The sequence below is a fragment of the Kogia breviceps genome, chromosome 3 (genome assembly GCF_026419965.1).
Source record: "Kogia breviceps isolate mKogBre1 chromosome 3, mKogBre1 haplotype 1, whole genome shotgun sequence".
In the NCBI taxonomy this organism is placed as follows: Eukaryota; Metazoa; Chordata; class Mammalia; order Artiodactyla; family Physeteridae; genus Kogia; species Kogia breviceps.
Genome location: NC_081312.1, coordinates 110,511,783 through 110,539,167, shown reverse-complemented (window position 1 = coordinate 110,539,167; position 27,385 = coordinate 110,511,783). Strand labels below are relative to the sequence as shown.

The 27,385-nt window shown below is 40.6% G+C and overlaps 1 protein-coding gene across 1 annotated transcript in view; it reads right to left on the bottom strand.

Annotated features, from left to right (window-relative positions):
* GABRG3 (gamma-aminobutyric acid type A receptor subunit gamma3) overlaps positions 1 to 21,295 on the bottom strand; it is a 388,122-nt gene extending 366,827 nt beyond the window's left edge. The window contains exons 1-2 of the mRNA XM_059056937.2: positions 21,022 to 21,295; positions 15,608 to 15,756 (exon numbers count right to left, since the gene is read on the bottom strand). Coding sequence (XP_058912920.1) covers positions 15,608 to 15,756; positions 21,022 to 21,074 — 202 coding nt within the window. The 5' untranslated portion in view covers positions 21,075 to 21,295. The remainder of the gene's footprint in view (positions 1 to 15,607; positions 15,757 to 21,021) is intronic.
* Positions 21,296 to 27,385: the final 6,090 nt, after the last annotated feature.

Below are 27,385 nucleotides of genomic sequence, written 5' to 3'. Positions count from 1 at the left end.
AAAAAGAGGAAACTGAGAAAAACATCATAGAAAACCACCGCAGAAGTACAAGGAAAAAGAAACTGGGTACATAAAGCAACCACAAAACAAAAGAAAAAATGGTAATACTAACTTCGCATCTATCAATAATTACTGTAAAGGCAAATGGATTGAATTCATCAATTAAAAGACACGGAGTGGCTGGATGGATTCAAAAAACAAGCCCCAACTATATGCTGCCTCCAGGAGAATCACCTCAACTCTGAAGACAAATATAGCCTCAAAGTGAAGGGATGTAAAATGATACTCCAAGTAAATGACAGCCAAAAGCAAGCAGTATAGCCATACTCATATCAGACAAAATAGACTGCAAGCCAAAAAAGTTAACAAGAGACAAAGATGTACAGTAATATATTGATAAAGAGAACAATTCATCAAGAAGACATAACAGTTATTAATATAAATGCAACTAACACAGGAGCACCAAAATATATAAAGCAGTTACTAATAGACCTAAAGGGAGAAAATGACAGCAACACAATAACTTTAACAGTCCATGTACAATAATGAATAGATCATCTGGACAGTCAACAAGGAAATATAGCCAGATGGATTTGATAGATTTGTACAAAACATTCCACCCAAAAGCAAAAGAATACACATTCTTCTCAACTTCACATGGAATTTTCTCAAGAACAAACCATATATGTTGAGACACCAAACAAGTCTCAATAAATTTAAGAAGAATGAAATCATTTCAAACATCTTTTCTAATCACAGAGGTATGAAACTAGAAATCGACTACAAGAAGAAAGCTGGAAAAACCACAAATATGTGGAGAATGAACAACATACTACCAAACAACTACTGGGTCAATGAAAAAATCAAAGGAGAAATTTTAAAATACTGGAAGACAAATGAAAATGAAACCACAACATACCAAAATCTATAGGATGCAACAAAAGAGTATTAAAAGGGAGGTTTATGGCAATACAGGCCTATCTCAAGTAATAAGAAAAACCTCATATAATCTCACTTTTCACCTAAAGGATCTAGAAAAATAAGAATAAACGAAGTCCAAAGTGAGCAGAAGGAAGGAAATAATAAAGATCAGAGCAGAAATAAATGAAATACAGACTAAAAAGACAATAGAAAAGATCTATGAAACTGAGAGCTGATTCTTTGAAAAGATAAACAAAATTGACAAACCTTTATCTGAACTCACTGACAAAAAAAGAGACTAGGCTCTAATAAATAAAACCAGAAATGAAAGAGGAGAAATAATAATGGATATCACAGAAATACAAAGGTTTATAAAAGAATATTATGAACAGCTTTATCCAACAAACTGAACAACCTAGAAGAAATGGAAAAATTCTTAGAATCACACAACCTTCTAAGACTGAATCATGAAGAAACAAAACCTGAATAGACTGATCACTAGCAAAGAGATTGAAACAGTTATCAAAAACCTCCCCCAAAAGCAAAACCACAGGCTTCACAGGTGAATTCTAAAAACATTCAAGGAAGATTTAATACCTATCATTCTCAAACTCTTCTCAAAAATTGAAGAGAAGGGAATACTTGCTAATTCATTTTACAAAGCCAATATTATCCTGATACCAAAACCAGATACAAACAACAACTAAAAAAGAAAATTACAAGTCAGTATCTCTGATGAACATAGATGCAAAAATCCTTAATAAAATAGTGACAGAATACAACAATGCATTAAAATGATCATACACCATGATCAAGTGAAATTTACTCCAGGAATGCAAGGATGGTTCAATATCCATATATCAATGTGATATGCCACATTAACAAAATGAAGGATAAAAACCAGATGATCATCTCCACAGATGCAGAAAAGCATTTGAAAATAATTTGACATCCATTTATGATAAAAACTTTCAATAAAATGGGTATAAAAGGAATCAACCTCAACATAGTAAAAGCCATACAATGACAAACCCACAGCTAACATCATACTCAATGGTGAAAAACTGAAAGCTATCCCTCTGAAATCAGAAACAAGACAAAGATGTTCCACTCTTGCCACTCTTTTCAACATAATGTAAGTCACAGTCACAGAAACTAGGCAAGGAAAAGAAAATAAGGCATCCAAATTGGAAAAGAATAGTAAAACTGTCACTATTTGTGGGTGACACAATTTTATATATAGAAAACCTTAAAGACTCCACCAAAAAACTCTTAGAAATAACAAACAAATACAGTAAAGTTGCAGGGTACAAAATCTGTTTTGTTTCTATAGTCTAACAATGAGCTAACAGAAGGAGAAATTAAGAAAACAATCCCATTTACAATCACTAACAAAAAGAATAAAATATCTAAGAAGAAATTTAACCAAGGAGGTGAAAGACCTATACACTGAAAGCTAAGACACTAGTTAATGAAACTGAAGACAACACAAATAAATGGAGAGATATTTCATGCTCATGGATTGGAAGAATTAACATTATTAAAATGTCCATACTATCTAAAGTTATCTACAGACATAAGGCAATTCCTATCAAAATACCAATGGCATTTTTCACAGAACTAGAACAAATAATTCTAAAATTGTATGGAAATACAAGAAACCCTGAATAACCAAGCAATTCTGAGAAAAAAAGAATACAGCTGGAGGTATCACACTACCTGTTTTCAAAATATTCAATATATTACAAAGCTATCATAATCAAAACAGCATGGTACTGGCAGGAATACAGATAAATAGATCAACAGAACAGAATTGAGAGCCCAGAAATAACCCATGCATATATGGACAACTAATTTACTACAAAGTAGCAAAGAACATACACTGGAGAAAGGACAGTCTCTTCAATAAATGGTGTTGGGAAATCTGGAGGGCTATATGCAAAAAAATGGACCTTGACCTCTATCTCACACCATACACAGAAATCAACTCAAAATGAATTACAGACTTGAAAGGAAGACCTGAAATCATAAAACTAGAAGAAAACATAAGTATTACGCTCTTTGACAGCAGTCACAGCAATATCTTTCAAGATATGTCTCCTCAAGCAACATAGGAAACAAAGGCAAAAATAAACAAATGGGACTACACCAAACTAAAAAGGACAGCACAGGAAACCATCAACAAAACAAAAAGACAACTGAATGGGAGAAGATATTTCCAAATCATATAACTAATAAGGGGTTAATATCTAAAATAGATAAAGAACTCATACAATTCAACAACATCAACAACAAAATAACTTGATTAAAAAAATAAGCAGATGAACTGAATAGACATTTTTCCAAAAAAAGACATACAGGTGGCCAACAGGCACATGAAAAGATTTTCAACATCACTAAAATGCAAATCAAAACCACAAGGAGATACCACCTCATGCTGGTTAGAAGGACTATTATCATTAGGCAAGAAGTAACGAGTGTTGGCAAGGATGTGGAGAAAAGAAAGCCCTCATACACTGTTGGTGGGAATGTAAACTGGGGTAGCCACTATAGAAAACAGTATGGAAATTCCTCAAAAAATTAAAAATAGAACTACCATATGATCCAGATATCCCACTCCTAGGTACATATACAAAGAATACAAGAAAACACTAATTGAAAAAGATATATGCACTATGTTCACTGCAGCATTATTTATAATAGCCAAGATATGGAAATAACTTAAGGGCCCATCAACAGATGAATGGATAAAGAAGATATAATATGCATATACAGATGTTTATATACATATATACATATACACAATGGAATACTACTCAGCCATAAAAAAGATGAAATCTGGGACTTCTCTGGTGGTCCAGTGGTTAGGACTCTGTGCCCTCACTGCCAAGGGCCCAGGTTCAATCCCTGGTCAGGAAACTAAAAATCCCACAAGCTGCATAGTGCAGCCAAAAAAGACATGAAATCTTTCCATGTGTGACACCATGGATGGACCTTGAGGGTATTCTGCTTAGTGAAATGAGTCAGACAGAAAGGCAAATACTGTATGATTTCACTCATATGTGCAATATAAAAAAAACACCAGAAATAAACCCACACCTACAGTTAATTAATTTTTGACAAAGAAGGCAAGAATATACAATGGAGAAAAAGACAGTCTCTTCAGGAAGTGGTGTTATGAAAGCTTGAAAGCCACATATAAATCAATGAAGTTAGAACACTCCCTCATACAATACACAAAAATAAACTCAAAATGGCTTAAAGACTTAAATATAAGACAAGACACCATAAAACTCCTGGAAGAGAACACAGGCAAAACATTCTCAGACATAAATCATAGCAATGTTTTCTTAGGTCAGTCTCCCAAGGCAATGGAAATAGAAGCAAAATAAACAAATGGAAACCTAATTAAACTCATAAGCTTTTACACAGCAAAGGAAACCATAAAGAAAATGATAAGACAACCATAATGGAAAAAAGAAATGTATAAACAACATGACCACCAAGGGATTAATTTCCAAAATACACAAAGAGCTCATACAATCAATAACAAAAAACCAAACAACCCAATCAAAAAATGGGCAGAACACCTAAATAGATATTTCTCACGAAAGACATACAGATGACCAACAGGCCCATGAAAAGATGTTAAACATTGCTAATTATTAGAAAGATGTAAATCAAAACTACAGTGGTGTATCCCCTCACATCTGTCAGAATGGCCATCATCAAAAAGTCTACAAATAATAAATGCTGGAGAGGGTGTGGAGAAAAGGGAATCCTCCTACACTGTTGGTGGGAATGTAAAATGGTACAGCCACTGTAAAAAACAATATAGAGGGCTTCCCTGGTGGCGCAGTGGTTGAGAGACCACCTGCTGATGCAGGGGACACAGGTTCATGCCCCAATCCGGGAAGATCCCACATGCTGTGGAGTGGCTGGGCCCGTGAGCCATGGCCACTGAGCCTGCGCGTCTGTAGCCTGTGTTCCACAATGGGAGAGTCCACAACAGTGAGTGGCCCGCGTACTGCAAAAAAAAAAAAAAAAAACAAAAAAAACAATATAGAGATAACTTCAAAAACTAAAAATAGAGTTGCCACAAGACCCAGCAATCCCAATCCTGGGCACATATCTGAAGAAAATGCTAATTCAAAAAGATAAATGCACACCAATGTTCAGAGCAACACTATTTACAATAGCCAAGACACGGAAGCAACCTAAATGTCCATCCACAGATGAATGGATAAAGAAGATGTGGTACATATATATAATGGAATATTACTCAGCCATAAAAAAGAATGAAATAATGCCATTTGCAGCAACATGGATGGACCTGGAGATGATCATACTAAGGGAATTAAGTCAGACAGAGAAAGACAGATATCATATGATACCACTTATATATGGAATCTAAAATATGATACAAATGAACTTATTTACAAAACAGAAATAGACTCACAGACATAGAAAAAAAAAACTTATGGGCACCAAAGGGGAAAGGGGGTGGGGAGTTTGAGATTAGCAGATAAATACTACTGTATATAAAATAGAAAAACAACAAGGTCCTATGGTATAGAACAGGGAACTATATTCAATATCCTGTAATAAACCATAATGGAAAATGAAAAACAAACAAAATAAATCATCAAACCAAACAACACAAAAACAAACACATAGATACAGAGAACAGAGTAGTGGTTACCAGAGGGGAAGGGGCAGGGCAACAAGAGGGTGAAATGGGTAAAGGTCATCAACTTGAAAACTATGATAATTACATCTGCATTCGTCCCTCAAATGTGAATTAGTAGGATAACAACCTAATCAGCATGGGCTCAGTACAACTTTATAAAAATATCTGTGAGATATTTTAGATCAGGATATTAATTACAGACTGATGAAATGCTGACAGCTCAACAGAAGTCTCAATTTAAGACACAGCTTTCATGACAGTGGAGCTGAGGGTTCTATTCCACTGCACATAAACCAAGCTGAAACTGCAGCCACAATAGTGTGCCAGTCTGAGAACACAGGGGACACAAGGCACCTGCCACTTTCTGTCCTCTCTATGGGCCAGGTGTTATAGTCTATAACTCTTACAACAGGACTTGGATGTCATTTTAATTATTCCATTTAGAGATGGAAACCTCCATCAGTAAGGTCAGGGAATCTGCTGGTAACTGGTAGAAGAACCCATTATGTGAGTCCAGATTTTTTCTCACTCAAACACTCTCTAATCCACATGAAGCTAATTTGCTCAATTCCTACAGTAGTAATGAATAAACATAAGAAATAGATCATTTGTTATTCTATAAACTGAACTGCATATTCAAATCAAGTGCAGTCATTAGATTATTCCTAGGGACACATGACCTAAGTTATTTACCAAATTACATATAAGAAAAAATAGAATACTTATATATTGAAACCCCATTATATTCTTTCTCTACAAGAAATAATAGCCTAGTAAAAAGTATTTTTAATGAACTGAACTGCATGCATAAGCTATAATATGGCCTTGTCTTACACAGAATGGTGCCTTAGGTAAGCATGCCATGGGACTAAGGTATGTGTGTGAAAGGTGGGGAATATGCAGGGAAGGGTCATCTGCCAATGTGTGTTGAGCTGAGGTAATGGCTCTTCACTCAGAATCCTCTGGATACCTAATTAGTTTCTCCTGGAGATGACAGGTATAATTTCTCCACAAAATTTGTTCTCCACCTCCCCTATGCATTTGAATTAACTTTGTGAGATAAACAGCTAACCAAGTCTACAGTAATAGCTCTTACTTCAAGCACAGCAATTAAGAGTGCCTGTTTCCTCTCCTCCTACATCTGTTCTAAGAGTGCACTGATTACATTTGAATTATTATCTGGATATACAGCAATTGTCCAGAAATGACAACTCACCTGTCTGTAGGGTAGGCTGCACTTTTTAGGTGAGGACTAGCCAGGCTAACCTAAATGTTCAGTTGAGACAGTCATCTGCTGTGCAGTAAGAATGGAAAAAATAGTTTGACTTGAGTTAGTCAGAGCGGTCATCCAAAAATCTGTGCCCAGATGAGGCAGCTAGATTGTGTGCTTTAGGGACCCCAAAATATCCCCCATCCTACCTCCAACTCCCTCTTCCTCTGACATACAAGCACTTGCACTTCAACCTTTATACTTTATTCCTTTTAATTAAAACCTCGTGTCTCTTATTTTTTCTTAAAATATGAAACCCACCAGGATGAAGGACAATGTTACAGAACCAATATAAATCATAATATATCTAAATATTTAATTCTTTGTACAGCCCTTCACACATTTCAAAATTCTCTCAAATTCAGCGATCCAACCTGAACTCTCAAAACCCTACCAGGGCTTGGCAGAAGCTGTCACATTTACACACCCCAGGAACCAGGTGAGGAAGATGTGGGAACTTTCTCTGGCTTTCCATGGGCTGAGCCAGGCCTATCTCAGAGATATCACATCTGTGACCAAAAGTCTGTAAGCATTCATTTCACAGTTCTATGGTAACTCAATTATGCTCATAATTTTTCACTGAAAGATATTAAAGAGCAGTGTGATTAAGGCTTGCTTTAAAAATTATACTTTAAGGCCCACTTATTATTTCTTTTACTTTTTTAACATCTATTTTCTGCAACAGAGCTAACTCCTGTCCCATTGGGGATCATATTCCCACTATTTACTCATTTTCCCTCTTCCTACCTCATCGGGAACACAACCCTGGCAAGGGCAGGAGTTCCTCCTGCAGTACCCTACAGGGTCTGTCTGGGTCATGTCAGTACCTGAGTCAGTGCTGGGCTTCCAAGGCCTCTCCACAAGCCTGAAGGAAAGAAGGGGCAGTGGCATCTCCTCTCAGGCTCTGACTCTGGTGGGGCCGGTGGGCACCCCCTACTGGGTGGAGCTGGCGGCCTGTCTTCTGCCACCGAGGCACCTCCTCACCACCCACATCATCAGCTTCCTCTCACGCTGGATGTTCCTAATTCCACATTTAGAAGAAATTCTAATTAAACTTGGAAAATAAGCTTTAGGAAAGCCAGCAAAAGAAATCCAGATACGCAAACACCTGAGGAAGAGGAACAGAAAATTAATCCCTCTGGCTACAGACACAGCCAAGAGGAGGCTTTTCAGATGTTCTCCCTAAATTAAATGAGCCCATGGGTCATCTCTACGCATCGTGCATGTCTTCACCATGTTCATTCACCTTTAAAAGCCAATTTTATTTTTCCCAACACTGATTGCATTTGGCGTAGACTGGCCAGATTATGGACAGGGAGGGAATTTGTATTCTGTAATAACCGATTTTCAGGAGAGTGCTTCAAATTTCTTGAAACCCCGAAGGGAGAAAAACTCATTCAGGTCATTTCCCTTCCTTTTCACAATTATCTTATTAAAAGGTTTATCCTCCTCCAGCATTTTTGAGCCCACACGACAAGATGTGTTGCCCAGATAAATGACACACTGCATAGCCCTGAAATAGCAAGGGACACAGCTGAAGTATTACTTAGAATGACGGATAGTTAAAGATGGGAAACTAAAACAGATACATCCATAATTCAGAAGTTAGCTGAGGAGAGACAATAGCTGGGAAAATAGTGAGTATTTTTAAAACACAATGATCACAATTTGTATTCTGAAAACTAATTAGAGTAACGTGTGGACATGTTACTTCTATGCAACATAAATGAGTCTGTTCGATTCTATTTACTGTTGATAATAACAGTGATGAGCCATTTAATTTATTTCCTGATGTTGGATCTTTGTGGATTCAGTTGGACTACGTATGTCGGGAGATGCCAACGTAAACCGATGCATCTAAAGTTAGGAATTAGGAACTGTGTCCTAGTGGACAGTTCTCAGCTGAAAACTTGTAAAAAGTATACAAAAATGTTGCAGAAACTGTTTCCTGGTTACACCACATTATGCCATCCTCAAGACAGTCCTTCAGAATTTATTAATCCCATGGGAAAGATGAAAAATTGATGCTAGAAGAAATCAGGGGAGAGACACTTGATCCAGCCCAGCAGGGAGGTAAGGGAGTGCAGGCCATGGAAGAAAACATCAAGGCTGGAAGGGAGGCAGGAATGAGCCCCATGTGGTAAATGGGAGAGGGGTTAAGAGGATCACAGGCTGGAAAGAGATAACAGCAGGATGCAGTTGAAGAAGACAGGAGACTGGGTGTTCCTAGACAGTGTGACACATAAAAAAAGTAGGCAAGGGCCAGAGAGCGCTTACCTCTCTTTGTCATCTGAAGGGGCTTGGACTTTATCCTAGAAGCAAGTGGAGTTTTCAAGGAGTTTAAGCCAGGGAGAGCCTTAACAAGCCTGCTTTACTCCAAAGTGGGAATAGCATTATCAAATCCTAGATGCTACCTGCAGACCCCTTACCCTTCCCCTTCCCCACCCCCCAGAAGAACCCAAGCTTAGGCAGTGTCAGGCAGCTCGCCACCTGTCCACAGCCCAGGGCTGGATACAGAGGGGATGCTCAGTAACTATGGGCCAACTAGCTGAGAGAGGATGGGACTGATAATGGAGGGGAGCAAATAAACTGGTAATTACAACAAACGACTGATAAATCCATGCACAGCACTGTATTGCGTAAATATAAGTTGACTGCACCTTGATGAGGAAGCACAGTGGTTACAACAAATAAAATATTGCTACATGTGAAAATAAGTAGTGAGAAAAGAAATTCAGATATTTATAGTAAATTATCCCTTAAAGTCGAGCCCTCTAAACCATGAACAAAAATGGTGTCTAATTCAGTATCTTTTACCAGGAGATCTGTCCTTGGGCAGTTACTCTGAACATCAGTGAGTTGCCGGATTCTGCCACTCAGACATTACTTAGCATTTAAGTGAGTCAGGAAGAGGAGTCCTAAGATACCCAGTGACCCTGGGGTGCTTCATCAGGTCACTCTGCTACCCCAGGACCATGACAATGTGCATGGTGGAACTTTCAAGTCATGAAACCAAAGAGGAGCATACTACTATATGGTTTTATATTTAGTTGTTTTTTAAATCTCTTTCACTCAAAAACCACAGAGCTCTTCTGATATATGAAAATGACTTCTGAGGACCAAATGACATGAGGCTTTAGAAGAGGTGCCTTCTAAGAAAGAAGCATTTGTTCTTTGTATTATGCTGTTTCATTTGGAAAATTCACAATTCCTTATTTTTCCTTAAAGGAAAAATAAAATCTTTAGAATTGTGAATTCTGCTTGCCTGTGGCACATGACAAAGCCTTAGAACATGCCCTCCCAAGTGTTGTGTCATGTGAGTATGATTTTGAATGGACTTGCCTTGCATTTTCTATAAATAGTGCAGTGATTGGGCTTCCCTGGTGGTGCAGTGGTTGAGAATCTGCCTGCCTATGCAGGGGACACGGGTTCGTGCCCCGGTCCGGGAAGATCCCACATGCCGCAGAGCTTCTGGGCCCGTGAGCCATGGCCGCTGAGCCTGCGCTTCCGGAGCCTGCGCTCTGCAACGGGAGAGGCCACAACAGTGAGAGGCCCGCATACCGAAAAAAAAAAAAAAAATAGTGCAGTGATCTAGCTAGAGTCAAAGAGATCTGGGTTAGAAGCCAAGCTTACCCACTTTCTACCCATTTTCACCCACTTTCTTCCAATTTTCCCCCTCAGAGGATGAATGTGGTGCTGAATAATATTTCCAATGGCACCATATATGGAAGGCACTTTGCGGTGTTCTAGCACAAGATAAACAAAAGACCAATTGGACTAAATTTACCCAGAAGGGCAAAGAGCAAGTCTTATTTATCTTTGCTCTAAGGTCAAGCACAATGTCTGACAATTAATGAGGAAACTAGTAACATTTCTCAATCTTCTCTTTCCATGTAAATGCAGAATTGCTGCACACTTTTTCATACTGGGTAGACTTTTTATGTAATTATGATGGGAAAACTGTTGACAATTGAATTTATGAATCTTGTGCAATGGTAATTTAGATGTATTGCTCAGTGAATAAATACCTTAAAGCAAGAAGGAAGTTTAAGAGTAATTTGTTCCCCTCCTTCATCGTATGAAAGAGGCAACTGAGACACAGAAAGATGATAAGACTGCTCCAATACTGCACAGGACATGTACCTCCAAACCCTCTGCACACTACACCACAAGGGTTTTGAAATTCTATGCCTACTGGGACCAGTGTAATTATCTGTCTTGATACAGATAAATTGGAGAATGAGCCTCAAACTTGGAAAAACAGAGGGACAGGGCAGCTGGGGTTGTGTGAGGGTTGGCAAGCTGCAGGGCTCTAAATGAAACTGAGCCCCATGGAGAAGAGGAAACAAGCCATAGACTAGGTGCATCCTATGAAAAATGTGTCTGCAACAAACAACCCCCATGTTCTCTGACCATCACCATGAATAGGTATGCATTTCTCTCCTGGCCAAGAACACTACCCTTGTCTTGGTCTTTTTTAATCTATCAATTGTTAATCTATTAAAACAGTTGATAGAAAAACTAGATAGAAAATCAGCAAAGACATAGAAGAACTCAACAAAACCATCAAACAACAGGATCCAATTCATCCAGTAACAGCAGAATACACATTCTTTTCAAGTATCCATGGAACATTCACCAAAACAAAACATATACTGGGCCATAAATTAAACAGTAACAAATTTAAAAGAATTTTAAACTCATACGGAGTATGTTCTCTGATCACAATGGAATCAAACTAGAAATTAGCAACAGATAACAGGAAGACTTCCAAACATTTGGAAACTAAAAACACACTTCTAAATAATCCATGAGGGGGCTTCCCTGGTGGCACAGTGGTTAAGGATCCACTTGCCAATGCAGGGGACATGGGTTTGAGCCCTGGTCCAGGAAGATCCTTTATGCCATGGAGCAACTAAGCCTGTGTGCCACAACTACTGAGCCTACACTCTAGAGCCCACGAACCACAACTACTGAGCCCGCATGCCACAACTACTGAAGCCCATGCACCTAGAGCCCATGCTCTGCAACAAGAGAAGCCACTGCAGTGAGAAGCCTGTGCACCACAATGAAGAATAGCCCCCACTCACCTCAACTAGAGAAAGCCCGCATGTGGCAATGAAGACCCAACACAGCCAAAAAAAAAAAAGAAAAAATTTTTTTTAATATTTAAAAAAAAATCCATAAGTTAAAGGGGGAAAAAATCTCAGGGGAAGTAAAAAATACATTGAACTGAATGAAAATGTAAATAAAAAATATCAAAATCTGTGAAATACAGCTAAAACAGTGCAGAGAGGGTAATTTAGAGCATTAACTGCTTACATTAGAAAAGAATAGTCTCAAGTCGAGACTCTAAATGCTACCTCAGAAAAGAAGAGCAAAATAAACCCAAAGCAAACAGAAGAAAGTAAATAATTAAGATAAAAAGCAAAATATAATAAAATTGAAAATAGAAAAACAATACAGAAAAATAATGAAACAAAAAGTTGGTTCTTCAAAAAGGTCAATGGAACCAACCTCTAGCAAGATGACAAAGAAAAAAAGAATGGTGACACAAATTACCAATACCAGAAATGAAGCAAGGAATATTATTATAGGCCCCACTGATATTAAAAGTTTTATAAAGGATTAGCAAATAGAATACAGCAATATATTAAAAGTTTTCAAAAAGGAGTATTATTAAACATAAGTAGGTGTGGTTTATCCTGGGGATGCAAAGCTGGTTCAGTATTTGAAAATCAACCAATGTAATTCACCATATTAGCTGTCTAAAAAAAAAAATCACATGATCACATCAACTGATCCAGAAAATGTATTTGGCAAAGTTCAACACCCATTCATGACAAAAAAATATATTCTCTCAGAAAACTAGAAATAGAGGGAAATTTCTCAACTTGGTGAAAATATATATAAAATATCTCTAGCTAACATTACACTTAATTGTGAAAGACTGAATGCTTTTCCTCTAAGATCTAGAACAAAGCAAGATGTCCACTCACACTACTACTATTCATGTAACATTGGAAATTCTAGCCACTGCAACAAGGTAAGAAAAAAAATAATAAAAGGTATACAGATGGGAAAGCAAGAAATAAAAGTCTCGATTGCAGGAGACCTGATGATGTACACAGAAAATCTCAAGGAACCTATCAAAAACAAACAAACAAACAAAACTTCCTAAAACTACTGAGCTTGGCAAGTCAGAGGACACAATATTAACTTAAAAAGTTAACCATATTTCTGTATACTAGCAATGAACACAAGGAGAAGGAAATTTTAAAATACAGTACCATTGACAAGCACTCCAAAACCATGAAATACTTGGGTGCAATTCTAACAAAATATATTCAGAACTTGTATATTAAAAACTGTAAAACACTGAATGTAAGGTATTAAAGAAGATCTACATAAATGAAAAGACATACCCTGTCTATGGATCAAAATACTCAACATAGTAAAGATGTCAATTCTTCCCAAATTGATATAAAGATTTAACACAATATTTTTTGTAGATACAGACAAGATAATTCTAGAATTCATATGAAAAATATGCATTATAAGAGCTAAAATAATTTTGAAAAATAAAGTGTTGAGGACTTCCCTGGTGGTACAGTGGTTAAGAATCCACCTGCCGGGCTTCCCTGGTGGCACAGTGGTTGAGAGTCCACCTGCTGATACAGGGGACACAGGTTCGTGCCCCGGTCCGGGAAGGTCCCACATGCCGCAGAGCGGCTGGGCCCGTGAGCCATGGCCGCTGAGCCTGCACGTCAACAGGAGAAGCCACAACAGTGAGAGGCTCGTGTACCGCCAAAAAATCAAAACAAAACAAAAAAAAACAATCCACCTGCCAATTCAGGGGACACGGTTTCGAGCCCTGGTCCAGGAAGATCCCACGTGCTGCGGAGCAACTAAGCCCGTGAGCTACAACTACTGAGCCTGAACTCTAGAGCCCATGAGCCACAATTACTGAGCCCACATGCTGCAACTACTGAAGCCTGCGTGCCTAGAGCCCATGCTCTGCAAGAAGAGAAACCACCACAATAAGAAGCCCGTGCACCACAATGAAGAGCAGCCCCCACTTACCGCAACTAGAGAAAGCCTGCATGTAAGCAATGAAGACCCAACGCAGACAAAAATAAATAAATACATAAAAAATATATTTTTAAAATAAAGAGTTTGAATTACTTCCACCCAATTCCAAGGCATATTACGTAGATGTAACAATCAAGACTGTAGGTACTGACACAGCGATAGACACATAGATAAATGGAAGAAAATAGAGATCCCAGAAACAACCCACAGAAGTTGAGCCAACTGACTTTCGACAAATATGCAAACATAATTTACAGAGGAAGAATAGTTTTTTCAACAAATGGTAATAAGGTAACCAGATATCCATGAGCAAAAAAAAAGAAACTTAACTCTAAACCTCACACCTTGATTTTTTTATAACAATTAACTCAAGACTGATAATGAATTAAATGTAAAACCTAAAATTTTAAAACTTTTAGAAGAAAACAGGAGAAAATCTTCAGGAACTAGGGCTTCATGAAGAGTTCTTAGACATTACTCCAAAAGTATGTTCCATAAAACAGTTAAAAATCAGTAACTTGGACTTCCTCAATGTTAAAAACTTTTCCTCTTTGAAAGATCTTGTTAAAAGGATGAAAAGAAAAGCCACATGAGGGAAACAATTTGAAAACTACATCTGGCCACGGAATCATATCTAGACTACAGGAAGAACTCTTAACAAAGCAGGAGAAAAATAAATAAAACAAAATAATCCAATTTTTAAAGGGGCAACTAATATGAGGAGACATTTTGATGAAGAGGATATACTATTGGCAAATAAGCACATAAAGAAAATTTAATACCACTAACAATTAGGAAAATGTAGATTAAGACCACAATGAGATATCAACCTATTGGACATACACCTATTAGAGGAGCTAAAACAAAAAATAGTGATAATACCAATTGCTGGTGAAGATCTCTCACATAGTGATGGTGGGATAGAAAATGGTACAGAAACTTTGGAAAAGAGTTTGACGGTTTCTTAAAAAAAAAATTAAACCAACATTTATCATAGGACCTAGCAATCATACTCCTGGGCATTTAACCCAGAGAATAAAATCTTACGTCCATGCAAATTACCTGCATATAAATGCACATAGTCATTTATTTGTAATAGTCAAAACCCTGAAACAACCAAAATGTTCCTCAATAAACATTAATCAAACTTTTGTCTATCCATACCATGGAAGATTGCTTAGCAATAAGAAAAACAAACTATTGATACAGGCAACAACTTGAATGGATCCCAAAATCATTTTGCTGAGGGAAGAAAAGCCAATCTCAAAAGGTCACATACTGAATGAGTACACGTGCAACATTCTCAAAATGACAAAAATACGAAAATAGAGACCAAATTAGTGGCTGACAGGTTAGAAATTTTGGAGGAGGGATAGCAGGAGGGGAATCTTCATGGTGATAAAACAGTTCTGTGTCTCAATTATAGTGGTTATTACACAGATCCACACATGACAAGATGATGTGGAGCCACGTACACACACTGTACCAATGTCAGCTCCTGGTTTGATACCCACGAATTGTGTGACTCTGCACTACCTTTGCAACTTCCTGTGACTTTATAATTATTTAAAATAAAAACTTAAAAAATATATTACACTATGTTTCCTACTGGAATAACAAACATCAACACTCACTTCCAATATCAGGCCTCAGCTTCTTATCATATTCTCTTAGCAACTTGTTGAGAATAAGAGTCACATCTGTATCTTGGGATTTTGGAGCCAAGACCCACTTTTGGTTTGATGAAGAATCTTCATATTCATCCTCTTCCACCTTTCTGGATCTGTAATTATGGCACAAAGTATGACATATAAGTTGTAGCAATGGCTCCAGGAAGTGTCAAGCTTTGGCTCACCCAAGCACCACTGAAATAGGTAGAAAGGCCCTAGTACACTCATCCCAACCAATAGATTATCTCTAAAATTAAAAAAGTAAAACAAAACACAAATAAGAAAGAAGAATTACAGTACTATTAACATAGCATGATATTTTCATTAAATGTCACAAAATGATTCCATGTCCATGTTAAACCATAGACATCATAATAACTCAACACATGAAGGCCAACCAGCAGACAGTCAGCCTTCCTTGGATCAACCTTGAGAACCTCTGAAGGTCAAGGCACAAACATCTTGCCGTTTCCACTCCCCACTGCCAATATCTCATTTTAGTTAAAGGTAAGAACAGCTTCTTCAGAATGCACTCACTGAAAATTGTTGAGTCTGACTGTGCTTCTCATGGAGACTAGCACCTTTGGTCTAGGCAGACACAGGGATATGAGGAGGTGGTATGCTTGCCCATGTGGGGTGCTAAGGAACAGCGATATTGGTTGGTAAACACCCTCTGGTGATTTTACACGTCTCCTACCACACAAACTGATTAATCTCTTACAGAGCAGGCTAATACAGACATTAAAAATTAAACCTTTCTAATATGTCTTTACCATTAATGTGTCCAAATGAATGCTGAGCATATCTGAGTCTCACCTGAGCAGGGCTGAGCCTGACAGGTGCCTCTCCTGGGTGATACATGCTCACAGGAGTACTTGAATGGAGAGGTCTCAAAACAACAAGCTAGCTTCCTTAGTGAGTGAGGCCATCTCAGCAATACAGCCATTCAGGCCTGAAAAGAGCAGAGTCTTCTCTTCAAAGTAGCACTTCCAGGGGGCCTGCCATTTACTGGGGCAAAAAAGCTCATCACACAAACAAACAAGCAACCTTCTTCCTTTATGGCTTGTCAGCGGGTACACCGTAATGACTTTTTTTCTTCAAAAAAGAGAACAAAATATAGAATAGAAAATTGCATTGAGGTTTGTTTGTCCTGAGTATGAGCTCATTTCTGTTTAACTTCCCAGATGGGAGCCAAAATGGCAACATCTCAGGGCAGTTGTGTTCTGAGACGTGTGTCTTTAAGTTAGTTTCTAGAATGGTCTAAATTATCTGTAATGAACATGAAGTAAATGAAAAAAATAAACTTTTAAAAGTTTATTATCTCTACTTTGTTTAAAGCCTCAGAATCATATATATATATATATACTTACATAATATAATATTATAACATGTAACTAAAATATATAACATCTGTATAATCTTATGTATGTGCCATATGTACATGAGTCTTTTTATGAGTGTTAAGTAGCCTTAACATAGATCAGAACAGTGCCAGTCTAGTCCTATATGAATATATACACTTACATGAAGTTTTGATAATAAGTATATGGCACATGTCTCAAAGATTGACATCTTTTAATTTTTTCCTTGGCTGATATTAAACTATAATTCTATTTCTTGACTGGAAGTTTAGAATAAATCATCCATAGGAACTATAAGTTGCCGTGGATTTTTTTCACACTGAATATTCACCATCAATAGGAACTTGTAAAATTTGGGACACATATTCAAGAACTGATATACTTCATTTCATTATTTGTAAGCCTGATGTTTTACAAATAACACTACAGAATTTTAAATGCTGAATATTTTATTTTATCAGGAATATTGTCAGGAATATTAATTTTATCATCTTAAAAAAAAGTGGGTGGAAGCAGGTTCTGCAGGACATGGATTGCTGGGAGCCAACCATTGCCCACAGGACCTGGCAATTCAGTCCACAGCAAAAACACTTGGGAGATTATGGACAGAGAGACAGATCACCTGGGCAAGATCACATACAGCATCCTCAGTACTCTTTCCAACTCACCCACAGTGCGGTCCTCTCTTCCTCTGCTGTCTGTTTCTTCCTCTCCCCTCCCCTCCCTCATCCCCAGAGACAGCTCACCAGCACAGACCAGACCATGCTCTCCATGCTCTGTATCTTCTCTTGCCCCAACACTCATATGTTCACAGAAGGAGCACACTAACTCTTCATCAGTTCTCTGTATACACAGCCTTAGTTTCTGAAAATACTTTGAGCTATGTCAATAACAGGTATTATAATGAGACTAATTCTCCCTCTAGCAGTCAAGTGGTGATGAGAGGGTTTTCCTGAAATTGCGTAAGCTTCTTAGCTCAGCGTAGGTGAGGGACGAGACAAAGAAAGGAACAGCTGCAGCATCCTCTCCTGCCCCTTCCCCTTCGGGAGGTAAAAATGGGACACTCGCGGCTCTGTGGCTGGGTTTGGGGGGACAGCAGGCAGCACACAGGCAGCGATGCTCTGGTCCGACACTGGATCCTCCCAATCTTGATGCCATGTCAGTTTGCTGCAGGACTTCAGAGAATGAAATAAAAGCTTCCCAGTGGTAGTGCCGGACCACCAGCCCAAAGGAAAATCCTCTCTTTGACGAAAACCCAATCTCAGGGACTCACTAGAATGTGAATAAAACAAAAATGTTCTATTTTTCTAAATTCTAAGTGGGTTATATGTAATCTTCATCAGTGTTCTGTTATCAGGATTGTTGGGTCCTAAACACCATCATTAGCTTTTTCTTAAAATCAAATTGGTGATGTACTGACATCTCAGCCATCATATGGTATTTTCATGTCTTACACATTCTCTTCAACTACAAGGGCAGAGACAAAGTTGGATGCATCTATAAACATAAAAAGGAGCTCCTAAACCTCGGAAGGCAGTTAGCCATCCGCTTATGGTATCACCAAGGTCCAGGTGTGACTTAATGTGTTTTAATGTAGAATAAGCTCCTCCATAGGTGTCAGAATGGGTTATTTTCCCTCCACGGAGCTGCCAAGCCATCACCATGGAGCACAACTGTCAGAGCCTTCTCTAGGGCTCTTCAACGCCTGGAAGGCATGACAGAGTGCAAATGAGAACCCTCTCAGAATTAATAACAGTTTTGAAAGGTGATGCTGGACATCAGATTACTTTACATGTCTGTAAAACCCATTCAAAGAGCAAAGACACATTCAAAGGAGAGGTATACAGCAATAAAATTAGTTTAAAACTTGGATTTTTTGGGCTTCCCTGGTGGCACAGTGGTTGAGAATCCGCCTGCCGATGCAGGAGACACGGGTTCGTGCCCTGGTCCGGGAAGATCCCACATGCCGTGGAGCAACTAAGCCCGTGAGCCATGGCCGCTAGGCCTGTGCGTCCGGAGCCTGTGCTCCACAACGGGAGAGGCCACAACAGTGAGAGGCCCGCATACCGCAAAAAAAAAAAAAAAAAAAAAAAAAAAAAAACTTGGATTTTTTTTCAACTGATATGCAACCTCTATTATCAAGGCCATGGAATCAACCCAGACATAGAACATATTAAAGTTGCTACACCGGCCTTGGCAAAATGAAAGGATGAAGAATCCCCAGAGATTGTATGTGTGTTTGGGAATCCCTAGACACCTGAGCGCTTCAAGTTAGACACCCAGATACCTTCCTACTAAGCACATAAAGTAATGACGACAATAGCGGGTTTCCTTCTAACATGTATCTATAGATCTAAACAGCTGATTATCTAACCCTGAACTGCAGGTCACTTCATCCAGTCGGTGGCAGCAGGAAGGTCGATTAGATATAACCTCAGGTCTGTATATGACCTGGGACCTCCACATTGTGCCTGGTGTTGTCTGCTTCTAAACAGAGTTACATCCAGGCATGATCAACCTCAGAGAGCAAACTTCCATCTCCCTTTCCAGCTAGCTCCTTAGACAGGAAGAAACTTCAGTTGAAGGCCCAAGGAGTGTGCAGCCTGATTGGAAGAGCTGCCGTGAGTCTGCCTTCCTCAGCACACACAACCTGTCTTTCTCACTCTCAACTCTTAGCAAAGACCAGCAGTGTGCGGTGGGGAGGGCCAGGACTTTCTTCCTCAGGGTCTGTCAAAGGTAGGGAGGGAGAACTATGACCCATTCACATTCACGTCTTGTAGGATTTGTTAATGCACCTTCCTAGTTCTTTGGTACTTCACAAATGTGAATGAACATGCAAGACCTCCAGGTATTGCCTGCTAACAACTGCAGGGCTTATAGCCCACAGGAGGGCTCTCCAGTTTTCTAGCTCCCAGATCTAGGAAACGAAGACGGTGTCAAAACAAAAGTGTTTTTGGGGTAGGAATGCCCTGAGATTCTTGGGGTGGTGAGCGGGATGGGAGGAAGGGAGCTGCTCTAATTTGTAAAGTACAGGGCAGTCTTCAAGTTCTGGGCCAGAGATCTAGCCCGAAACAGAATTAAAGGAACCAAACCCAGAATCTCGTTATATTCACAGCAACAGTGTTTAACCCCTCTGGTCCCACTGTCTTTCCACCCTCATGAGCCATCTTCATCTTTTCCTGGAACATTTCTAAGCTCCCATTAGGTGGTTGGTGTTCTGGGAGGAAGGTTGGGGTATCTATGGTGAGGTAATTTCTTACAGTTACTAGGTAGAAAACATTATCAATTTCAACATGCTTGCTTTATAGGGGTAGGTTTGTGCATGCTCCCGTGTGTGAAAGTGGCTTATGTAGAAGGGGGGCATGTGTGTACTGTGCGTGTGCACGCAGGACCTGGGAAGGAAATTCTTTCTGAGAAGCAGGGCTCTCAGCTCTCCACCTTGCCCCAGTCCTCCTCCACCTGCCTCCAGCCCAGCTGCTCCTCACAAAGACCGGTTTAAACTGGGCAGGTAGGAAGCCGTAACTCCTGGGTCCTGGGAAATTTCAGTGATGGAAATGATACAGCATGTTGCTCTGTGTGTGTGTGTGTGTGTGTGTGTGTGTGTGTGTGTGTGTGTGTGTGGTTGTGTGCGCGCGCACAGCGCTGAAACACTTGGGGGAGGGGGAGGTAGACACAGGCTTTCCCCTATGATGTTGGTTTTCAAAACCTCTGAAAACCACCAGATCCTAAAAGCTTCAGGAGAAGAGCCCATTAATCTCAGAGTCCCCGTGTTTCAGGCTGCAAAGAAGTCTGTAATCGCCAAGCCCGGAGAGGCAGATGGCCATGTCCGGGGTAGATGGGACAGGTAGGGTGCCGGCCGACTTCCCGTCTCCTCCCCGCGGCCCCGGCAGTATATGCCGAAGCCCAGACGACGGACAGCGGGGCGCGCCGGCGACTCAGGGTCGGGGGACAGCGCCCCCCGCCGCCCTCCCTCCAGTCTCGGAGCCTCCGGAGATGCGGAGCCCGGGCGCCACTTACCGTGCGTGCAAGCCCGGGAACAGGCAGAGGAACAACAGCAGCTTCGGGGCCATGGTGCCACGGAACGTGGGGCGCAGGGTCCGAGGCCTCGGGCCGCGCGCGGCTTCTTCCGGGGCGCGGGCCTCGCCTCCACCGGTTCTCCGCGCTCTCGCTGCCTCCGATGTCGCCGACCGTGGCGCGACTCGGGTGCCAGGCCGCCGCGGCGGGACAGGTGCGGCCTCTGGAGGCTGGCCGCGCCCCCGACGGCCGGCAGGTCTGCGCGCGGCTCCGCCTGGCTCACGCGGGACACCCGGTCCCCGCGGCGCACAGCCCCCCGCCCGCGCACTGGCGCCGGGTCCGCGCAGCCAGCAGGCAGGAGCAGGTGGGCGCGGGCGGTCCCTGGCCCAGAAGACACGCGGCCCCGCAGCAGCCCACCCCGCCCTGAGCCGCGAGCCGCGCCGCGCGCCGCTGCCAGGGCGGTGGGCTCTGCGCTCGCTGTGCTGCTGCCGTGCGCTCCGGGGTGGGGGCGGGGAGGCGGCCGCTACTCCGGCAGCGACTCTGAAGAGGCCCCGGCTGGGTGGAGTTCCCCCAATTACACGTTTGACAATGCGCGAGGCGAAGAAAGCTAGGTTTGAAAGGACCCGTAGTTTGATCCGGGAAGGGGGCGGGGCCCGGCGGTGGAGGGGGCGGGGAGGCTCATGGATCCCGCCGGGAGCCTGAGGGAGGGCCCCGGGATAGGCACCCGGTAGTCCGAAAAGAGCCCTTGAGCCCGACGGGATGCCCCCACAATTCAACACTAGGTAGCAGTTCTCCGCGCTCCCTGACCTCCCAGAGCGTCCCTACCTAGGCGCCCTGGCGAAGGAGCGAGAGGGTCTGCTGAGAACCCCTTAATTCGCATACGTCGTGCTAAATCGACTGAACCCCTTCCGCACACTGCTGAGATTCTGCGAGGAAAAGTGGCTTGCTGGGGAGTATTTGGAATAAAGCACCCCCGATGTGTACCTTTCGCACACAGAGAGACTAATACATACCAAAAAACAGCAGTGGTGGAAAAGGGTGTTGAAGGTAGGAGACAAAGATCCCTACCTAGATAAAAGAGCAAAAGACGTTCCCTGTGGTTGAACTGTGAAGTGCACTTCATTCAATAGCTTTTCAAAGACTCACGGGCTGAGAATTGCATTTATGTTTTCATTAGTAATAATCATTAAGAATGTTAGTCTTTCACCATATAAGAATTACAGTGTCAGAGGACCTTAGAATACATCCACTAAGAAGTTGGCTTTTATATTGGAGAAAAAAAGATAGGTTTTAGAAAGTATTTTTTTATTTTGAACTACTATTCATAGATTATAAAGGTGTGATGTTTCTTTAATATATTGTCAGACAGCTTTGTTCACAGGATATATGCAAGGGTAAGTTGAAAATTGCCTGTTATTTCCCTCTTATTTCTGGGTTCACCAACATGAACGTGGTCATGAAGTAGAGTGAAGTTGTTAGTGATGAGGATATATATATATATATATATATATATATATATATATATATATATATACATTAACAGTGGAGCTGTGGCCTTCTTTGCATTGCCATCTTCCTGTCTCTATCTGTCTCTGTGTCGCCTTGAGCTTGCTCCAGCTCATCCCTTCCCAGGACTCCTTCTGACATCCTCCCCTGCCTTCCACATCTCTCTCACTCAGGTCCTGACACTAAGAAGACTTCCAACATTCCTACATTCTGTCACTTTCAACACCTTTAACACTTCTCCCAGCTTCAGGGGAGTATGAGCCTCTTTCATACTCTGTCCTAATCTTTCATTTTTTGTATCCCACACTGCAATTGAGCACTTTAAAAATCAGTTAGATGGGGACTTCCCTGGTGGTGCAGTGGTTAAGAATACGCCTGCCAATGCAGGGGACACCGGTTCCAAGCCCTGGTCGGGAAAGATCCCACATGCTGCAGAGCAACTAAGCCTGTGTGCCACAACTACTGAAGCCCGCACACCTAGAGCCCATGCTCCACAACAAGAGAAGCCACCACAATGAGAAGCCCGCACACTGCAACAAAGTGGCCCCCACTCACTGCAACTAGAGAAAGCCCATGTGCAGCAATGAAGACCCAATGCAGCCAAAAATAAATAAATAAATTTATTTTTAAAATATCAGTTAGATGATGAGTTATCATTTGTTAATTGCTTATGGAAATATGTCAAGTCTCCACATACTTCTTATGTGCGCTGCAAGAAAACTGCATGTAAAAAGAAACAATTCATCTATGCCTCAATTTTAAACACAGTAATAGGAACTTGGGTAAAATAACAGACATTGATAGCATAATAGGGGCCCAGGGCTAATGTGAAAGTTTTATATAAATGAACTAATTTTAATTCTCACAATACTATTCCCATTTCAAAGATGGAGAAAACACACAGAGAAGTTAAGTCATTTCCCTAAGATCACACAGCTGGGAGGTTGAGGACTGGGAGTTAACACCCAGGTAGCAGGCTCCAACATCTCTTAATCACTATGCCATACTACTTCTCAGATGAACAGGAGCTCAGTAAACATTTGTTGTTTGGTTCTTCGAGCAAAGTTTCAGATTCCTTGCTGTATTCTTTATTATTTGAGCATGGTACAAATGCTTACAAGTTGTTTGTAAGAGAACAGACTGATACTTGAATGTTTTGAAAAATATCAGTATAATGAGAAGTGTGCAATGAAGTGTTTACAACACAAACAGTGCGAAAGAAAATGTGATGCTCTTTTTACATCCCTTTGTTGTTTAGTCTTTTCCTTTCTTGCATATTTTCAATCTGTTGTTATCATGAATGAGTGTAGCATGATCTCTTCTGGCACTTGGCCCCATTTATTAGACTTAGTGGGTCAACTTGATAGAGTTGAACATTTTACCATAGAAAGCCCCCTTTCCCATGGTGCTGCCTGGAACAAGATTTTTTTTTTTTTTTTTTTTAAGCTAAATGAGTTGAGGAAAGGCAAATTCAAAGCAAGATTTCTGGGCAGAAGTGTGAAAGCAAAATTCAAGGTCAAGAATCTAGAATCTTCAAAAGAAAAGCTTTCTGGCTTATTTTCCTGCCTGGCCCAGCTTGACCGAGGGAGGGTGTGGGGAGCAAATAGAGAGGGAGGGAGGGAAGGAGTGTGTGGGGGGGGGGAGAAATGCTTTACGGAGCATGCGCAGTGCTCACTCTCCTTTTTTTTTTTTTTTTGCCTCTGTCCTCTCCATCTTAAGCAGTAGAGAAGCTGACAGTTCGGTTCCACTTGACGCCCGACATTTGCATCCCATTCCCCAAGTTCTCAGGAAAGGGTAAATAAAAAGTAACCTAAGAAAGAGGTAAGGGTTGGAGCACAGGCACGTCTGTGAATATCGAACATCCTCTAGCTATGCTTGCTGTTTGTTTCGAGTGCTGGCATATGATTCAGACTCAAGGTTTCCCGGGAAGACCTGAGCTGGCCGCTGCCTCTGGCAGGAGGAGGGAGGGAACCCGAGAGGGCGGCGAGACTGATTGCCTGGGCTAGGGATCCTCTTGCGGCTTCTTCAAGAAACACCTCTCAGAATTCCTTGCCTGGCCTCACTTCACCTCCTACAGGCGCGAAGGAACTAGCGAGCTGTGGTGCTGAATAAAACTGAACTGCTGTATCAGCTGATATTGCTTCTGGGTTTTCTGTTTGAATAAAATCTCTTCCACTCTCAAAACTTTACTTCTGAATTGTATAATGATGTTTCGTGGTTAAAAAAAAACTTTTCTCTTCTCAACTTTTAAATAATTTTATTATCAAGGGATAATACACATTACAACAAAATGCACTCATCTTAAAAGTATGGCTCAGTGAATTTTTACGTATGTATATACCACATGTATAAGAATAACATGTGTCTATTGTCCAGATTAAGATACAGAACATTTTTCCAGTGCCCCCTCCCAGGCGCTGAGCTAGCTTCACTGCCACCACCGACCCCAGTAACCACTATTCCATGTTCCATCGCAACAGACTGGTTTTGCCTGCTCTTGAATCTCACATAGACTCGTGTAGTGTGTTCTATGTAACCTCTGGCTCTCATCCTACATAATGTGTTCCGGATGCATCCATGTTGCTGCAGGTAGCAGGCATCTATTACTTCTTATTCTGTGCATGGTATTTCACTGTGGTATTCAGTATAGCACACAATATTTAGCTGACATGAACATATTCGTACATGTCTTTTGGTGGGCATATGTGATTTCTCTTGGTTATCTGACTAAAAAAAAATTTTAGATCACAGGCAAGGTGTACGTTTAGTGATCATAAACATTACTAAAGAGATTTCCAAAGTTGCTGTATCCATTACCACCTATTGGCTCTGTATGAGCTCCATACATAGCCGTGAAATGTGGCCTTGTCATTCTTCTTGATTATAGCCATTCTGATATTTCATTCTGGCTTTAATTTCATTAACTCCTTTCAAAGTCTTGCCAGCCATTAAAATATCTTCTTTTACGAAGTATCATTCAAGTCTCTTCCCCATTTTTTTTTCTTTTTTTGGTGGTACGCGGGCCTCTCACTGCTGTGGCCTCTCCTGTTGCGGAGCACAGGCTCTGGATGCACAGGCCCAGCGGCCATGGCTCACAGGCCCAGCCACTCGGCGGCATGTGGGATCTTCCCAGACCGGGGCACGAACCCGTGTCCCCTGCATCCGCAGGCGGACTCTCAACCACTGCGCCACCAGGGAAGCCCTCTTCCACATTTTTAAACTAGGCTGTTTGTCTTCTTTTTGTTTATGGAAGCTTCTTGTATTCTTGATATGAGTCCTTTAATGTGTGTGATGAATAGCTTCTCTCAGTTGATGGTTTGCCTTTACTTTCTGCAAATAGTGTCTTTTATTAACATTATTGGTTTGCATCCTATTTAACAAATCATTGCCTACCCAGAGGTTATAAAAATAGTCTACTATGTTTTCTTCTAAAAGCTTTAATAAGAAAGCTCCTTTTAGGTCTAAGTTTCATTTCTAATTAATTTCGGTGTGTGACTTTGTTTATGAGTCAATGTTTATTTACTTCCATACTGATATAACCAATTTCTCTAGCATGATTTATTTAAAACACCATCTTTTTACCACTCAACTTGTATAAATCAGGTGGCCATATATGAATGCATTTTTTTCTGAGCTCTGTTCTCTTGATCTATTTGTCTAAACTTGCATCATTACCATGTTTTTTTATTTTTATAGCTTTAAAATTGTTCTTAATATCTATTTCTTAGTACTCTGAATTTATTCTTTTGGCTGTTCTAGGCTCTTTGCATTTCCATATAAGTCAGCTTGTAAAGTTCCCCCAATCTTCAAAAACTACTTAACATGAAATATTCACAAGTTTAAAAAGAAATGTATACGAATAATATAAAAGTTTCCATATAGTATAATCTACAGTCCAGAGTCTAATTTTGTTAATTTCTCAAATTACATCTTTAATATTTCCCCCCACATAGTCCAAGATCCTATTCAGATGACACAATTATTGTCAGTTATTATGCCCTTTTAGTGTGCCTTTAATCTAGAGCAGTTCCTTGGCCTTTCATGGTCTTTCATAACATTGTGACAATTTCCATAGCAACATAGCAGCAAGTGATTTTGTAGAATGCAGCTCAGTTTGAGTCTATCTGCTGTTTCCTCCTGATCAGATTCAAGTTATGTATTTTTGGCAGAGATACAATGTAAGTAATATTGCTTTTCTCAGAGCATCACATCGGGGGCACATAATGCTGGTTTGTCCTACTATGGGTCATGTTGATCCCTTGGTTAAGTTGGTATCTGCCAGCCTTCTCCCCTGTGAAGTTGCTTTTTTTCATTTTATATTGTTAAAATATAAAGGGAACTCTTTAAGAATATTTAACCATTTTAGTTTTAGCTTTCATTGGTGATTCTTGCCTGCTGGTTGTAAAAGGGAGATTTGCTAACTCGATTGTTTCTTCTGCATTTATGAGTTGGTATTATATTGTGAGGAAGCACTTTCCCTCTTCCTCTCTTACTATTTTTAGTATGGACTCATGACTTTTTGTCTTACTTAATACATTTTAGTCCATTACTGTTCTTATTTACTGTTATTCTCAAGTTATCCAAGATTTAGACAGTAGGGGCCTCTTCAAGCTGACACCTGACTCCTTTTAGCATAACTCCAATGTATTTTGTGTGTGTGTGTGTGGTACAAGGGCCTCTCACTGTTGTGGCCTCTCCTGTTGCGGAGCACAGGCTCTGGATGCACAGGTTCAGTGGCCATGCATGGTTCACAGGCCCAGCCACTCCGCGGCATGTGGGGCACGAACCCGTGTCCCCTGCATCAGCAGGCAGATTCTCAACCACTGCGCCACCAGGGAAGCCCTCCAATGTATTTTTGAGC